At 39.2% G+C, this 17,992-nt stretch overlaps 1 protein-coding gene across 1 annotated transcript in view; it reads left to right on the top strand.

The window, feature by feature from the left end:
- Positions 1-17,627, top strand: part of PAXBP1 (PAX3 and PAX7 binding protein 1) — a 30,729-nt gene extending 13,102 nt beyond the window's left edge. Inside the window, exons 8-18 of the mRNA XM_068144526.1 lie at positions 929-1,052; positions 3,621-3,720; positions 4,176-4,291; positions 6,589-6,788; positions 9,396-9,540; positions 9,692-9,813; positions 10,726-10,802; positions 11,066-11,132; positions 12,711-12,857; positions 13,215-13,369; positions 16,082-17,627. Coding sequence (XP_068000627.1) covers positions 929-1,052; positions 3,621-3,720; positions 4,176-4,291; positions 6,589-6,788; positions 9,396-9,540; positions 9,692-9,813; positions 10,726-10,802; positions 11,066-11,132; positions 12,711-12,857; positions 13,215-13,369; positions 16,082-16,199 — 1,371 coding nt within the window. The 3' untranslated portion in view covers positions 16,200-17,627. The remainder of the gene's footprint in view (positions 1-928; positions 1,053-3,620; positions 3,721-4,175; positions 4,292-6,588; positions 6,789-9,395; positions 9,541-9,691; positions 9,814-10,725; positions 10,803-11,065; positions 11,133-12,710; positions 12,858-13,214; positions 13,370-16,081) is intronic.
- Positions 17,628-17,992: the final 365 nt, after the last annotated feature.

The raw sequence follows: 17,992 nt of genomic DNA, 5'->3' as shown, positions 1-17,992 counted from the left end.
AGTGTTCATATTAAAGGGCTTGCCTGTCCTAATTAAGAGATTGTGAAAAGCTCTGTTTTCTATTTTAATATTTCTAATCTAATTTTAACTTGTGTCAGGAACTGAATTTTTGCAGAAGTGAGTAGTGAACCTGCTCTTTAATGTCAGGAAATTCTTAGCTGTTATAGCATCATCTATTTTTGTTATAGTTGCTGTTGAAATTTAGTCCACTTGAAGAGGAAAGAAAAAGTAGCAGGTCTGATCTGACTGAAGTCTGTATTGTTCAAACATTATACTCAATGCATAACACACATGAAGTGTACAACTTTAAATTTAATGGTAGGTTAGAGTAACATTTTACTGACTTGAACTACCTATGGGCATAACCTGCTTATGCAGTGTTTTATTGAATTTCACTAATAACATTTCAGCATATGCTACCAAGAGTGATAGCCAAACCAGTATCTGCTGGCTTCAGGAGGTTAGCTTCGTGCTTTGTTTTTTCACTTTATGCAGACAGATTGTTTTCTCATTAAATGAGTGTAAAGTACTACTACATTCTTGTTTAAAGATAGAGAGGAAAGAATGAGGTTTGAGAATTGTAAGGACTGCAATACAATGTGTAACTTACTTGGTAAAGTAAGCAAGATTACTGGAAATAATATCTCACGCTCTCTAAAGTGGTTGTCCTACTGTGTAGGCTCATTCAGTGAACAGCAGTTGTTTTCAGAAGGCTATTACTGTGGTTGAAAGCTGTCAGCATTGTTAAATGCATGCATTTTCTTCACATTAAGACAATTCACTGGCCCAAACCATACCTGCGGGTAAAAGGAAACCGTTTATGCTGCTAGAAGTACAAGTGAGAGCACTGTGCTTGGGAATAGTATGGTACCCCAGAAGCTAAGCACCTAAAGACCGTGGCATTACGTAGTGTGTTGTATTTTTACAGGTGCCTCTGATTAATGAACTTGAATCCGCAATGCACCAGCTGTACAAACAGCGAGCTTCCCGCCTTGTCCAAAGACGACAAGATGATATTAAAGATGAATCTTCGGAGTTTTCAAGCCATTCAAGTCAGTCCATCTTGAAGGTTTTTATTATTCATTAAACAACCTTGTTTACTTAGTATGGCTTAATTTAAATGTAAATGTTTGAAGTGTGCCTGTCTTGAAGTTTATCCTGACTCTTGAGATAGGCGGAAGGAAGCTTAGATAAAGTTCTTTAATCTGTTTTGTTTTAAACTCGAAGCCTCTCTAACTCTGACTTCATCTCTCCTTTCTGTTGCTCCTAACTATATTTTTTCTTTCCTAGCACTGAAACTATGCATGGTGGCAGTGGTAGCATGTGATTCATGATTTTCCTCTTAGTCAAGACTTTTCTTTTTCTCCCTTAACCTCCTCGAATCTATAAACTTCCCATAACCTGTAAAAATCTGAAGCACTGGGGTAGAACTAACTTCTTTCTAATGCTCTATTTGGGTAGGCAGTATAAGTATTTCATTCCAGAGGCTTACCTGGTACAGCTAAAAACTGGAAGACACTGGTGCCATTGTTTAAAACAATCACACTAATAAAAAGTAACCCTGAATTAGATACACCTTAAAGTTAGCAAGTTAAAATACCTGCTTACTACGATGAGCGTGGGGATGGGGGATTCCCATTGAGGCATTTTCTTGTGGTGATTACTCTTCAGTGCGTAAAAATTCTACACAAGCATAAATGTTAACTTGGGTGAAAATAGTTGCTCCTTGAAGGAGGTTCCCTTTAGTATGTCAATCAATGAGTGAAATACCAGGTTAGTAGTAATTGTCTTTCAGCTTTGGAAAGAGTTTCATTTTGAAAAAATTAATTTCTTGTCCTCCTTTCACTGACCTAAAATCCTATAATAAAAGCCATTTCCTGTTCTGTCACAGTGATGACTTTTTCACAGAGATTAAATGTTGTTAACACCACTAGATAGAACTCACTGAGGGTGATAACACATGAGAGCGTCGGGGTTGGTCATCCCTTTATGGAGTGATTAGCACAAATACTCCCTTTAGGACAGTATAGAATAGAATAAACCAGGTTGGAAGAGACCTTCAAGATCATTGCATCCAACCTATCATCCAACACCACCTAAACAACTAAACCATGGCACCTCCCTGGGCAGCACATTACAATGGGCAATCACTCTGTGAAGAATCTCTTCCTAACATCCAGTCTGAACCTCCCCTTGGTGCAGCTTGAGACTGTGTCCTCTTGTTCTGGGGCTGGTTGCCTGGGAGAAGTGACCAGCTCCCACCTGTCTACAACCTCCCTTGAGGTAGTTGTAGGGAGCAATAAGGTCTCCACTGAATCTCCTCTTCTCCAGGCTGAGCAGCCCCAGCTCCCTCAGTATTTGTAGCCCTGAGCCTCATATGTAGACATTACCATTTTACCATGAAATGCTGTTGTGAGAACTAGAAACCTAGTGTACTAGAAACAGATTTCCTAAAAGAAGCTTAAAATGGAGTTGTCAAGAGTGATTTTTAAAGAGAGGTCTTACTTAGAATCTGGGAATCTTGAGAATGAATTTCACTGCATCTACAAATAGTTCTGTTGTGTCCCTCACATTATCACAGTGACTAAGGATTGACGTCACCCTTCGATTTGATGTGTGTTGGAGACAGATCTGCTTTTCTTCATACTGTGACAGAACACTGAAGAGCTAGAAGTGAATTTAAGTCTGCCAACCTTTGCTTTAGTGCTGTGCAAAGACATGTAGCTTAGCTTTGAATAACATTTTTAAAAATGGGACAGATGATTTATTCATCTGTGTGTAAAGAGTCTTCTTAGTAGTTGTGGTATAGAATTGGAACACTGACATAGATTAATCATTAATGTTATAAATGACTTACTTGTAAATAGATTTATTTAGGACATGCAGATTGACTCCTGAAATTTGGGTAGGCTTTTGTTTAAACTTAGATGTTTTTATTTTAGTGGGTGCACTTGAGCAGTAGCTAACATGTAAAAGTCTGCTGATACCTGAAAAGGATGAACTGGAAACACTTCTGGGTCTGCATGCTGGTTGCTGATCAGCTTCACTAGTTAGCTACATTTCCTATAATCAGGAACATCTATAATAAACTGCAGCTTAAAAAGAGGAGAGAAGGTGATTTATTTTCCTGTAGATTTTCATGTGTTTTAAGCTTTAGGTGATCTAAAACACATAACTTAGAAACCACTATGACTTGAACTCTGAAATGATATATTCCTGCTCCAGTGACTCTTCTCTACCTTTCTTTTTGTTCATTTTCTTTCCAAAAGATAGATGGTGAACGTGTTTCTGTGAGGACCACTTTTGTCTCGGAATATTCAGTTCAAGCCATTTTTGTTAAAAAATGTCCACTTTCATATAGTTGGGCACTGTTGTGAGAGGGACAAGAGTGAAGTATGGTGAAAACTATTTGACATTTCAGTGGAGATTTTTCTAATCACTACTTCCTCTTTTAACCTCTTGCAAATTCAGGCTTCTGAGTACACCTTTTTGAAAACTTTGGCTTTCTACTTCAAATTACACTTAGTTTAAAGTTGGTAAAAGGCTCTTATGAAACTGCCTACAGCATATTTATATAATCCTAGATAAGCATTTTAATTTTCACCTATGTAATTTTACAGATAAAGCACTGATGGCACCAAATCTTGAGTCTTTTGGACGAGACAGAGTTATCTATCAAGAACAAGTAAAGCGCCGGACTGCAGAAAGAGAGGCTAGAAGGTAGAGTACTAAAATCTCTTGTCCTTTAGCAATCTTTGCCTGTTTGCAGAGTGCAGCTGACCTGTGTGCCATACTGCTGTAATTAGCAGTGTTTGTTCATTGTTCATTTCCTGCAAAGGGAATAAAACACTGAAGTTGGTATGCCCCACAGGGGGATTCTTAAGTCCCAACTTATCATGCAAGTGTACAAAACAAGGCACCATGACATGATACTGATTTTAAATCACTGAAGTAAAGCATAGTAAACCCATTCCATACCTACAGGATCTCTGCTGGTTTCTCTTCCCTCCATTGTTTCAGACATCAACAAAGGGGAATATTTGAGATGGTGACATAGTTGAAATTTTTGTTCAATGTGGACTTCCTTGCATTACAAATTATGATGAACTTAGATGGGTCTGTTCATTGTATAGGTGGGGTGAAATAAGCTGATTTATACTGGTGATCCCTTTCAGAACTCGTCGTAGACAAGCAAGAGAGCAAACTGGGAAGATGGCAGATCACCTGGAAGGCCTTTCCAGCGATGATGAGGAAACATCAACAGATATTACCAACTTCAACATGGAGCGAGGTTAGAAAAGCTACTGAAGCTTTAGATAAACACAGAAAATTGGCAGGGAAAGAAGTAAAGGATCCAAATGCAGCCTATCCATGTATTTCACCATATTCTGGAGAATGTTTAGGAACTGCTCCTTCTTGGATCACCAATGTGACCAAAACAGTCTCTTTTTCCAACCTGTTGTGCTGCTTGCTGCTAACTAAATACCCCATCCTTAGTGAGATTCTCTATTTAATTCAGGCATCCTAGCAGTACATTTTTATGCCTTCAGCAGACACTAAGTATTCCTTCTAATTTGTAATGTAGTTTATCATTCTTCAAATATCTGTTGGTTTTACTTGTGAAAGTCTGAGGACATCAGTGCTGTGGAAACCTTTCTTTGCTTCATAGGAAGCATTTTCTGGAGTTTTGCATAAGCATCTGGAAATACAGTGACAAAAGTTGTGTAGTCTCTTGCTACAGCCTGGCACGTTTTGCACATGATAGAAAACGTTGAATGTAGTAAGCATTGCAGAAAGACCTTGTGGTGCTGACTTGACTTGAATCTTATCTGCAGTTTTATGATGGATATGGATTATTATGCAATTTTGCATAACCATTATTATGCACTGGGAGAACCAATAGAAACCTGAGGTTTGGGGAAGTATGGATGGTTTGATGGAACAATCATGTTTTACAGTAGCAGTTAACAGGCTATTCCAATGGTTACTCTGAAAACAGTAGCAAAGAAAGTAGAGCATCACTGTGGGAATCCTATCTCATTTTGAACCTGAGTAAAATCATCATTCTTTCTGACCAAAGAGAATTTAATCAGTTTAGAAGAAATGTGGAGAGTAAGAGCAGCAAGGGTCATGTGTGTAGACTTATGCTGTGTATGAGCTTTAGACTCTTCAGCTAGGAGAATGATGTTGACTTTTCACAGTGTGAGAGCCTAAGGGGCATGAAAGGAAGTAGTAGAATAGATTTAAAGCAAACAAGTCATTTCCCAGTGTCGAGGGTTGGGGGGAAGGGCAAGCCTTATCCTCCCCTGCCGCTGTCCCTGGAGCTGGGTGCTTGGCACCAGAAGCGAGAGCCACCTCAAACGGTCACACCCAGAGAGAGTGTAGTAAAAATGCCAAAGTCATTGCTATAGGTGGTTGTGGAGCCCCAAAGTATGGACAGATTTAAAAAGCAGTTAACTGTCTAGCATTTGGATCCTTCAGAAGTGCAAACACTTTCTCTCCCTTTAGTTGCTGACTGCTTTACCAAAATTGTGGATGGAGAGAATTCTTTGATAAATAAAGCAGCCCGTTTAAGATTGTTAGGTGCTATAATTAACTGTGCTGAAGTTAAATTACCTGGATTAAAATGCAGTGTGGCCCAGTTGCTCTTTATAACGTGCTACTTTCATGTGCATAAAAGCCTTTTGTAGGAATTTCATCACTTTGAGTGAGCATAGTATTTCTAAAGCTTTTTTGTCATGTGTGGCTCTCGTGTTAGTCCAGAATCAGCAGTGAGCTATATACAACAGAGGGATGTACTTTGGAGCTGCTAACTTTATTTGTAGCATCTTTTTTTAATCCCAGTGTGGGAAGTGTGTTTATAGGATATAATCTCCATGTTCCCTCAGCCCTGTCTCTACCTGCAGTGTGTACTAGTTATATTAGGTATGTACAGGCTACTACTGTAAGTGAATGTTTAAAACGTTGGCTGCAAAAAAAACCCCAACTGATTAAAATAAAACTAAGCCTGAGAAGTAGACAAGATGAAGGGAAATAGTACATAGATGAAATGTTTTGGCCTGCATAGACTACTAGTGCTGTAAATATAACATTCTCAGCAAGCTGCTAAGGGATTGTAATGGTTGCCAGGTGCTAACAGCCATGGTATGTTCAGCAGCTCAGTGTGGTTCATCAGGACCTGCTCTGTCTGAAGTGTTGATACAGCTGGCTTGTGTGAGATGCCTTCTTGTACACTTTCATGAGCAAAGTTGTAGATTCATTTGGGCTGGAAGGGACATGGAAATCAGCTGTTTCAAACTTCTGTGCAGAAGAAGGCCAGCTCTGAAGTTAGATCTACAATAAATACAGCCCAATGTATTGCCAGTCCAATATCTGGTAACTGCAAATCCTGGCATGAAATGTTTGAAGCAAGCCCTGTGATAAAAGGGTGTATCGTTGAGTACTCCTATGCTCATACTTCTAAAGGAGATGGCTTTTTTGGTTTTACTCATAGGAGTTAGGTGCTGACAGTGAGCATCTAAGTCTGCCTTGGAATAGGTGCTATGTGGAACAGGTGATGAACTTAATGCTGTATTTCTCCCCCACCAGATCGTATATTGAAAGAATCCAGCAAAGTTTTTGAAGATGTTCTGGAAAGCTTTTACTCAATTGATTGCATTAAGTCACAGTTTGAAGCTTGGCGCTCAAAATACTTTGCTTCCTACAAGGATGCTTATATTGGCCTCTGTTTACCAAAGCTGTTTAACCCTTTAATCAGACTTCAGCTGCTTATCTGGACTCCTTTGGAGGTAAGGTCCTCTGCAAGCAACTTCTATGTAAACTTCTGATTAGTGGTTCTTTCACACCTCTGCAGAGCAGACTAAATTACACTTTTGATGTGTGCTTCTCATAAATGGGTGAAGCTGGGGTTGGAGTAGCTGGAGAGCAGCCAGGCAGAAAGGGACCTGGGGCTACTGGTTGACAGCCGGCTGAATATGAACTAGCAGTGTGGCCAGGTGGCCAAGAAGGCCAACGGCATCCTGGCCTGCATCAAGAATAGTGTGGCCAGCAGGAGCAGGGAAGTCATTCTGCCCCTGTACTCAGCACTGGTTAGGCCATGCCTTGAGTACTGTTTCGAGTTCTGGGCCCCTCAATTTAAGAAAGACATCGAGACACTTGAACATGTCCAGAGAAGGGCAGTGAGGCGGGGAGAGGTCTTCAGCACAAGCCCTATGAGGCGAGTCTGAGGGAGCTGGGGTTGTTTAGCCTGGAGGAGGCTCAGGGGAGACCTTATTAAAGGAGGTTGTATCCAAGTGGTAGTTGGTCTCTTCTCCCAGGCAACCAGCACCAGAACAAGAGGACACAGTCTCAAGCTGCACCAGGGGAATTTTAAGCTTGAGGTGAGGAGAAAGTTCTTCACTGAAAGAGTTATTGGCTATTGAAATGTGCTGCCCAGGGAGGTGGTGGAGTCACCATCCCTGGAGGTGCTCAAAAGAGGATTGGATGTGGCACTTGAAGCCATGGTTTAGTTAGTGTTAGGTGGACTGGGTGATCTCTGAGGTCCTTTTCAATCTTAGTGATTCTATGATTCTATAAGCTTTTATGGGGAGTTTCTGGATTGTTGTGTTCTTAGCAGGTGAGAGTGCAGTTCAGCATGTGCCAATACCTTCTCATTGAATAGCATAGACCAAAAAGCCAAACAGTTTCTTAAATAATATATTTAGATTTTAAAGTATTTAAGGGAAAGTTGTGATTCTAGAGATGTTTCTTCAGAAGAGGAACAAAGATGCCTGTTTCTATGTTGACCTATGACTTAAGTCTCTGTTACACATTTCTTTCTCTCACAACTTCATACCATGTAGAACTCTGGCTAGCAACTTCCAAGTCTTCCTTGTAGTAGTCATTGGCCAATTATTAGGTAAGGAACATGGGAAAAGCAGGACAGCATTGTTGCAGCCCTATATCCTTGGCACATGTTCATTGTCCAGCTTGCATATGTATGCTGACATGAGAATCTATCAGGACAGTTCAGGTAGCTTTTGCCTCCCACTCTGTTCTTCCTACCAGTGAAATCTCTTGTGAGGTATTTCTGCTGTGGTCAGGTGTTTCACAGTACTGGTGGGCACTTGCTTTTTCTGTTACGTTGGCTTTTACTAGAGAATGGGAGTGGGTCAAGGCACAGAGTGAGTGCAGTTGCATAAGCTTGGGGTATATTTAGGAAACTAGGCTAATAAGGCAGATTGTCTTCTTCCCTTTCAAAACTTAGCTCACCCTGCAGTACAGTCTCACAAATGACTGAATGTCCTTATTCAGAAGGATTTTATGTTTTTTCTTTTCCAAACTACTAAGGGACTATTTGTAGAAGGGGATCTTCCATCACCTCTGCTCTGATTGCAGAGGAAGGGAAGCATGAATCCTCTTTAGAGAGCATTCATAGTATTTAATTTGAATAAAGGAAGGGGAGGAAAAAAACATCTGTGGAAGATGTCCTCATTAAATTTAAAACTGTTTTTGTACTTTAGCCTTTCCCCCTGGCTATTTCTGTTTGAGTTCCCAGGCCGGCAAAACAAATCTCGGGTTAACTGGAGACATGGCACAGAATTCTCAAATCTAAGTGTTTCCAGTACTCTGTGTTGCTGGCACTGTTAAGCATGTTTTTTTTTAAGTTAGAAAAATTACAAGGCATTCAAAAAAAGAGGTGCTTAATGCAGAAAGCATCACTTTATAATGCAGCACAAATGAACTATAGTTGTCATTTCTGCCTAATCTGTGGGCTTTCGTTTGGCTCAGGTGTAATTGGAAGTTTAAATCTGCAGGGTGATGACTACCAAAAAAGCCCCCAACAGTCTTATTTCCACCCATTTTCACTTTCATTGAATCTAGCAATCTTTTGGTTGTAGAGTAAATTGGTTCATTTAGCTGGTTTATGAAAAATGGACTTTGCTTCTCATCCTCTCTGGTTTTGGTAGGGCTGGGTTGTCCATGTACATTAATCTGACCTGTGAAGGCGAAGAGGCAGAACATTGTCTTCACTTCTCACAAATCAGGCTAGCCTGTGTTTCTGAAAGAAGTAGTATCAGTGCTTCAGATGTAGGGGGGCCAGAGCAGATTAAGGGATTTGCCCATCCTTGTGCCAGATTAGGGACTGTTTGGTTTTGAGGCACTATTTTGGGTTTTTTTCTAATGTTTTTTTGTTTCCAGTGGAGATCAGCATCTGACACACAGGACAAGATTTTCAAGTTGTTATTGTGCTCAGTTGCTGCTTACCCTGCCTGCTTAGCACAGTTTGGAGACTGTTTCAAAGTAGTTTTGTTGTGTTTTGTGAATGTCAAACTTGAATATTCAATACTGGGGGTTTTTAATATGTTGACTTCAGATCTCTGTCTAGGAATCTAACCTCAAGTCTTTTTTTTTAGGGCAAGTGTCGAGATTTTGAGACTATGTTGTGGTTTGAATCATTGCTGTTCTATGGCTGTGAAGAACAGGAGCAAGTGAAAGATGATGCTGATATTTCACTATTGCCTACCATCGTAGAGAGAGTTATTCTTCCTAAATTAACAGGTAGAGCCACAGAAAATGGGAGGAAAAGGTGGATGTGTGGAAGCTAATGCTTGTCTGTGCTTTCAGATTGTAATGTTTTGTGAATTGTTGCCTGTCTTGGCACCTGTATTTAAGACTTTGCAAGGTGGAGTAATTCTTTCATTTCTTCCAGTAATTTCTGAAAATATATGGGATCCTTTTTCTACAACACAAACATCTAGGATGGTAGCAATTGTACAGAAACTAGTAGATGGATATCCCACAGTGGTGAATGCAGAAAACAAAAACACCCAAGTAAGTTTTTGGTTTTTTTTCTTAAATAGCTTGCATAAGTTAAGGAATTTGAATGCATTTTTTTAATGCACTACATTGGAGAAGACATCATGCTTGGTGAGGAGCAGGAAAGAGAATTTTGCAGTTATATTATAGTTACTGTAACTATATTATAAATATTTGATACTTATTTGCATAACTATAAAATGCCCTACAGCTGACTATGAAGAGTCAAGTACAGGAGGAGAAACTTGAAGACTCCCTGAATTAGATGCTAGAGACAAAAAGAGATCTGAAATGTACTAAGACTTGTTGGTCTGTAGTTTTGTTTTAGGAGTTAGCTACAAATAGTCAAGTTTTTCTTTTTTTTAGGTCTTTGTAACATTTTCAGGTGTGTTGCCTTGAGACGTGATCGCTTTCCTAAGTGCCTTATGAATACAAGAGCAAATGTCATGAGATCAGGTGCGGTAGCTACTGCAGTGTATGCACTGCCCTTAGAATAACAGGTGATAGGCTAAAGTGCAGGTCTGTGGGAAAGTCAGCAGGAGGTTAAAAAGGACAAAAGGAGGCTGGATGGGGTGCTTGGTGCCATGGTTTAGTTGATTAGATAGTGTTGGACTCGATGAACTCAAAGGTCTCTTCCAACCTGGTTAATTCTATTCTATATATTCTTTCTTCACAGAAGCTACTTGTGTAGCAAAGCTTGACCTTAAAACAATTCAGTAAAACTTGAAGGCAATGGAAACTGTCAAATTTCTTCTTTGTTAATGATTATAAACATCTCTTAAAGCTTTATTTATATGTGTGCTTCAGTATGTATGTCTTTTACTCTTAGGGTCACAAATGTTCCTTGCTGCTTTGAGAATCAGTCTCTGAGTGGTTAACTACTAAGCAGTGCTTTGGACACTTAAAAAACAAATTTGTCTGTTTCAGATGCTTTTAAAGGCATTGTTGCTAAGAATGAGGAGAACACTAGATGATGATGTATTCATGCCCTTATATCCAAAAAAGTAAGTTTGCTTTCAACTATGGTGTTAGACCTTTATTAACTATGGACAATGTCTTCTGTCCATAGTTAACAGGGGTTTTCTCCCCAATATGGTTCACTGGCTGGATGCAGGAGATTCATTGTTGTGCTGTGAGGATTTAGCCAAGACAAGCAGGATGGAAGGGCGTATTTATAGAAATGAAGTGTGTGTGGGAAGGAGGAAGCCAGCAAACTCCAGACAGAGGTGGTCTTGGTTGCTCATTAAAGAAATCTCTTACTTTCCAGCATCTTAGAAAACAAGAACTCTGGTCCATATTTGTTTTTCCAACGTCAGTTTTGGTCCTCTGTTAAGGTAAGTCAGTAAATACCTCTGGTAAACCTTTTGGTCTAGACAGTGTAGCAATAAAATCCTCATCACATTTGTGGAAAATGGTAGGTGGAAATTGCTTTAAATTCACGTAAAGGAATTCTAAGGATTCTTAGTGTTTGATAATTCACCATTCACTCTTCAAAAAGATTGCCATGTGAAAGCACCATCACTTTAACTTTTGCATTGTGGGTTTACATAGCATACTCAAGTCAGGGTTTTTTATAATATCATTGTGCTTGTCAGAATAAAATATGCTGCTTTCATTTAATTCATGTGGGAATGAGAGAACTTGGTTGGTTTGGTTTGGGCTTGGTTGGGGTTTTTTTTGGTAAATAGTGTTAGAATCCTCATGAAAATGACTTGGTCCCTTTTGAAAAGCTCACTGCTGTGTTTGGAGTATAAGGGCAGTTGTAATCTTAGTTTAATTGAAATGAAGAGCGTGAAAGAAAGTCTCTGTGTGTGGAAAACACACAACAGCCGTGACTGTTGTAGTTTATTTCCCATAAAAGGCTGTGAAGAAAATAAACTCACAACTAAACAGGAGAGTATGAGACCCGTGCTGATTGAACTGCTGATTTCCATGATCCTTCAAACAGAAGTCTTATCTGGAATTTTCTATTTAAATGGCAGCAGTGAGGGATACTGTATTCTAAGTGGATTTGCAGTCACTTCATTTATTTAAAGTGTTTGGCACTGGTATCTTACACTGTGAAAGGAATAAAAGTCAACTTTTTAAATGCTGTCTAGAGGAAAAATGCACAAAGCTCATTGATTAAAATGCTGTTCTTAAAAGTAAAACAGTTCACTTATTTAGGGCTTGTGTCTCTCTTAAGAGTGAAATTGTGTGCTTCTGGCAATATCTCTCAGAGCCTGGGAACTTTAGAAGTATGCACACTGTTAGCACTGCTTTATTTTAGGCAAGCATTAAAAATGCATCTGTCTTGCGCTAGCAAGTCAGTTATAGCATCACAGACGAGCAGAAATAGAAGCTAGGAGGAAAGCACTTGTACAATTTCCTCCTGATCTGCCTCAACAGTGAACCACTGCTTTGTCTTCACTTGTGTGAGGCTGGTAGCAATTCTCCACAAGCCATACCCCCATGGAGAGTTGCAGCTAGACGGTTGGCTTAGCACTCCCATGTGATGCTTTCTGCGTCTCCTGTCTCACCATGCCTTGGAAATAAGGGTATGGTGACAGAGTAGCTGGAGATTTCATTGTCTGGGATTGTGAATTTGCCCCTGTATGGCATATGCTAGGCCTCATGTGGCTTGGCATTGACATTAAGTTCTGATAACAAAGTGGCTTAACACTTCTTTTTTTGTTCTGATTTCTTGTGCAAAATATGAGCAAAGCTGTGGTGGTGGTTGTACAATAATTTGTAGCACTCTGGGTTGATACTGTATGGGTGCTGAATAGTTGTGAAGCTAACAGAAGGCATATGTGCACTGCTTACTTTGGTCATGCTCTTGCATTTGAAGAGGCTCTAGAGTGTTTGATCAGCTTCCTGCTTTCAGTACATTTTTTAACACTTTTTTTCCCCCCCGTGTGTTGTATTTTCAGTTATTAGGAAATTTTCTCCAGTGGTATGGAATCCTTTCAAACAAAACTCTCCAGGAACTGTCAATAGATGGTCTGTTAAACAGATACATTCTTATGGCTTTTCAAAACTCTGAGTATGGAGAGGAGAGCATTAAGAAAGCTCAAAGTGTAAGTAAAATCTCATTGTGTTTAAAATAATTTGTAATTCACAAATCTCATATGAAGGAAAAAAAAAAGCAGCTAAAAGTTGAGGCTACCTATAAAGTCTTAGTTTTATATCTCAAAGTTGTGATGTCTGTGAAAAATAGATGTATTTTTACATACACAAACTGAAGAGAGTGTAGATTTCAGAGTTACTGTTTGAATTTTGAGTATTTGTGAGAGTTGTTTTGGTGGGTTTCCCACTGTGTCACTCAGTTGGGCTTTGCTGCTGCAGTCTTCTAAAGAGAATACTCAAGTCATGTTAGGTAACTTCTATAATGTGGTTACATTGGGTTTTAATTTTCTTTTTCCTGTTATCTCTAGGTAATTGCTTGCTTTCCTAAACAGTGGTTTGCTAATCTGAAAGGAGATAAGACTATTCCTCAGCTAGAAAACTTCTGTAGATACCTTGTTCATCTGGCTGATACAATTTATAGAAACAGCATTGGTTGCTCTGATGTGGAGAAAAGAAATGCAAGGTAATTTGAGTTGCAGTTCTTAGGTTTTATATTGCTTAGTTACCCCTGTTGTTATGCATCAACAGTCTTTGTATGGCTCCATTCAAACTTAAGAAACAGTATGGTAGATAAGGAGATTTCTATGGTGTCTGAAAACATCACCTGCTGGAAATCTTTAAACATTCATAGTATCTTTTGCACTGCTGCTTACTGTCACTGATTCTGGCAAATTTTATAGCTACTGATTTTGGACTTTCCCCCTTGTGAGTCTGTTGCCAATTCCTGCATCATGGCTTTTAAATTGCAAACTGTGCTTTTGGGTATAGTACCAAAGCTCTGACTTTATTTACACACAACAAGGTGAACATGTTTTTCCCTATATTGAAGAGTCATTTTATTTGTACCTGATAACCAACAAAATTAGAAGTTTGGATTTGATGCACAAACATTGCTGCTGGCCAAGTCATGTGATATGCTATGGGTATATCATTATAAGCAACAATGAACATAAAACTGTTGCACTGATAAGCAGGAATATTAACAAGATTGGAAGATTTAGATGAGCTTGAAAGTCTTTTCCAACCAAATATATTCTGTGATTTTTTTTTTTTCTGTGCTGTTGCACAAGAAGGAGGGGTTTCAAGGTCAATAGTTCTGAACCTGAAACTTGGAAAGATGAACCCACTTGCTGCCTGCATTAGTCATTCTTGATAGCTGAACTTGCTTGAGCCATTGTTGAGTTACTCCTCAATTATTGAGGCTCTGTGGTGGATTAGATGCTTCTTCCATTTTGATCTTGGGCATAGCACCAAAACATAGGGATAGATGTTTCCTTTGAATTGTAGCAGAAGAGGCTTGGTTAAGAGATAAGGGATATTTTTTCTGGTATATATTTTTTTTTTCCAGTTTACCATGTTGGTTATTAGACATTTTTCTATCTTTAGGGTCACCTTTGGCTGTGCCATATGAATCATCTCCTTTGCAGAGAACACTGAGTTTTGTGCCACGCTGGGTTGTGTTCAAACAACTTTTTATCTGCTCTTAGGTTTTGCTGCAGCACTCTGTGTCCAAAGTAGAATAGTAGGCTCACATACCAATTTAAATTTCCTCATGATTCAGATTTAAATAGACTTGTTACTCCTCCTTTTCTGAAACCAAAATGCCTAGCCTAGCATGATGCCAACATTGAAATAAAAGCAGGGAGAGAGAATCCAGCAAAGATTAAACTTTCTTTTGGTAGCCTGTTTCTAAACTGAAAGAACTTTCTTTACCAGCTGAAATGATAACATGGTAAAACTGTGTAGTGAGAAATTACAGAGAAACATCCAGTTACTCCTTGTTTTCATACTGAGTTGTAATATAATTTCTATCTTCAGTCCTCCTGCTTTTCCCTAGATTTAACACATCTGTTGTCATTGCCTCCTGTAAGCAGATAAATCTGCAGTAGAAATACTACTTTTTTATAACTGAAGAATGTTACATCTTTTCATATAAAAACCTATTGCAGCTCTTTGTAATTAAAGTGCAGTAATTTCTCCTGAGAGGGAAGTGTATCTTCACCTGTGCCTGTTGGTGCTCATTTTCCAAACATTGGATGCTTTTTCACAGATGAGCTAGGCTCATTTGTAAGATTAATTTTGAGCTTCTAATATTTTTTTTTTTTATGATACTGGTCTAAATTTCACATCCATCCTCCTCTCAGGGTACCAAAATTATTGTTGGCACCTGAAGAAGTACAGTCCCCCTAGCAGTTTGTTCACTCTCTAAGCTTCCTAGAGTGACCTGAATTGTAATGCAGCTTATTGGTCCAAGCTTCATCATTTTTAAGGCATACATTAAAGCATACTTGCTGCTTTCCTTGATTATTTTTTTTATTGTTGCCAAGAGAACTGTGACTCATTGCACAGTACTATTAGTAATCTAAGACTTTTTCTTGAGCTCATACTGCACCTGCTGCACCTACTGCAGAGGGCCAATGGCATCCTGGCCTGCATCAGGAACAGTGTGGCCAGCAGGAGCAGGGAGGTCATTCTGCCCCTGTACACTGCACTGGTTAGGCCACACCTCGAGTCCTGTGTCCAGTTCTGGGCCCCTCAGTTTAGGAAGGATGTTGACTTGCTGGAGCGTGTCCAGAGAAGGGCAAGAAAGTTGGTGAGGGGCTTGGAACACAAGCCCTATGAGGAGAGGCTGAGGGAGCTGGGGCTGCTTAGGCTGGAGAAGAGGAAACTCAGGGGTGACCTTATTGCTCTCTACAACTACCTGAAGGGGGGAGGCTGTGCCAGGGGAGGTTCAGGCTGGAGGTCAGGAGGAAGTTTTACACAGAGAGAGTGATTGCCCAATGGAATGGGCTGCCCAGGGAGGTGGTGGAGTTGCCATCACTGGCGGTGTTCAGGAGGAGACTTGACAGGATGCTTGGTTGCATGGGTTAGTTGATTAGGTGGTGTTGGATGATGGGTTGGACGCAATGATCTTCAAGGTGTCTTCCAACGTGGTGTGGTGTGGTCTATTCTATTCTATGTTAAACTATATTGTGTGATTAATTCTTACTCCCAAAATAAATGTTTCGATTTCAGTACTAAACTTTATCGCACTAAGGAAGTAGGGAAGGAAATCAGGTGAAGTTACTGGAAACTCACTTGCTATATGGATTCGTAAGGTAGTCTTCTGTTGAAATATTAATTCTTGTACATGATTGTTCCTTTCCTGTCTTGACTTTACCTTCCTCACTTTCAGGGAGCACATAAAGCAGATCATAAAGCTGCTGGCAAGCGTCCGGGCGCTCGATCACGCTGTGACGGTTGCGAACGATCACAACGTAAAAGAGATCAAGATTTTAATAGAAGGAAAGTAGACTTTTCTGACGACTCGTTTTGAGCTTTAAAACCATTCCTGATGTGTAATTTATGTACATATGTAAAGTTTCTTAAACTGTAAAGTATTGATCTTTGTTTTAATACAAAGTGCATTCTTATATACCACATCCTTAAAAAAAAAAAGGAAAAAAAGAAGAAAAAAAAACCCCAACCCTTTAAAAAAAAAACAAAAATGGAGTCCCAAGATTGTCATCTTTTCAGAAGTCAGATTTTGTTTTTGTTTCCTTTCAAGTTTCTCAAGATCTTGTTTACAAAATGACTTTGTACCCATGATAAGACAGACATCTACTCCTGTTAATTGTTCCACGGCGAACTGGAATGTGTTACGATATATTATGTGTAATGCAGTGTATGCATATATTTATACCACCATCTTGCTTTCACACTGGATATGGAGACTTTGTACTGTTGGAATGAGGTTTTCATTTATTTTGAGGACAACCCGATCAGATTATTGCTCAAAAGGGCTGGCAGAACATTTTAAGTATCTCAAAGTCATTTGAGCTGGAGTAGACATATTCAAATGTAACCTGGCCTTTAAGAAGTAGCTGTGCTGCACTCAAATTAGAATAGCTAAACCAATTCTTTTTCATTCGGAAGATGGAACTCTTAAGACTGTTCTTAAAACACATTGGAAAACTACAATCAGTGCTTAATGAGTTGTTTGGGGGTTTTTTAATGCAGATATACAGTGAGAACTTGTGAGTATTGCACAAGTGTACATGACAGCACTTCCAACGTCCCAAACACCTTTCATTTTGTAGGAGTTAAGAGTTTGCCCATGAACTCTGAGCCTTCTTTCCTTGTGCAAGTTGATTAAGTTCTGTACTTGTCTTTTCTTTTGTTTCCTCTATTTTTTTTTTATACTTTGTACATGGAGCCTGTTTCTTCTGATTGGTATAGCTAAAGATGTCAAGCAAAAGGAAGGTGAAGAAAATTTTATATCCTATAATTTGAAGTATTTATATCATAGTAAATATTCAAATGTTCCCACTAAATAACATCTAAGAATAGTCTTGCAAGAAAAGCATTGGATTTCAATGTAAATCTAAAAGAAAACACGTTACAAAACCCTGCTGATTTATATCAGAACACTGGTCCCTTGATCTTGAAGCTCAAGGCATGAGAACAGCTGTAATAGCCTTGGATTGAGAGCTATTCCTAGGTGTGCCCTACTTTTGGGGGGAACTGTAGCAATAAATTGGCATATGGAATAACAGGAGAAATCATTGTATTTTATGCTCATGTCATGTGGTATAAATGAGTATATGAAAAGTGTACAATTTGTAACATGCACACTTCGTTTGGACACTGAACAACTGTTTTTCTGAGCTGTTGGGATTGATGGAGTACATTCAGAAATACCTGCTTTTAGAAATTGTTTCAATAAACTTGTCTATCAAGGAGCTGCTGCAGTGCAGCTTGTTGAGCTTTATTCCTTTACGAAGGCAGTAAGGAAATGATACACGTGCTGGCTGACTACTTCACAGCGTCAGAAAGAAGAAGAAGTCATCCTTAGAAGGTGGATTTTTGGAGTGAGCAGAAGTGTCTTTACTGTAAAAAGCAATAGGACAAATATGGAAATTCATATGGAGTTATTTAAAGTATTTTGAATTCTCATGCGGGTAGGTACATGATTTAATAGTGACAGATTTTACATTTGCTGTGCTTAAAATTTCACTGACTAATATTTTGTTAGACTGAAGAGGACACAATCCGTGCTGCCAACATTTCTGAGAGTATTTATACTCGAGTGACTTAATCATCAGAG

Source organism: Melanerpes formicivorus, unplaced genomic scaffold, assembly GCF_026170545.1.
Source record: "Melanerpes formicivorus ecotype bairdi unplaced genomic scaffold, bMelFor1.0.p_v2 SCAF_11, whole genome shotgun sequence".
Classification (NCBI taxonomy): domain Eukaryota; kingdom Metazoa; phylum Chordata; class Aves; order Piciformes; family Picidae; genus Melanerpes; species Melanerpes formicivorus.
This window is presented reverse-complemented; position numbering and strand designations above follow the sequence as displayed.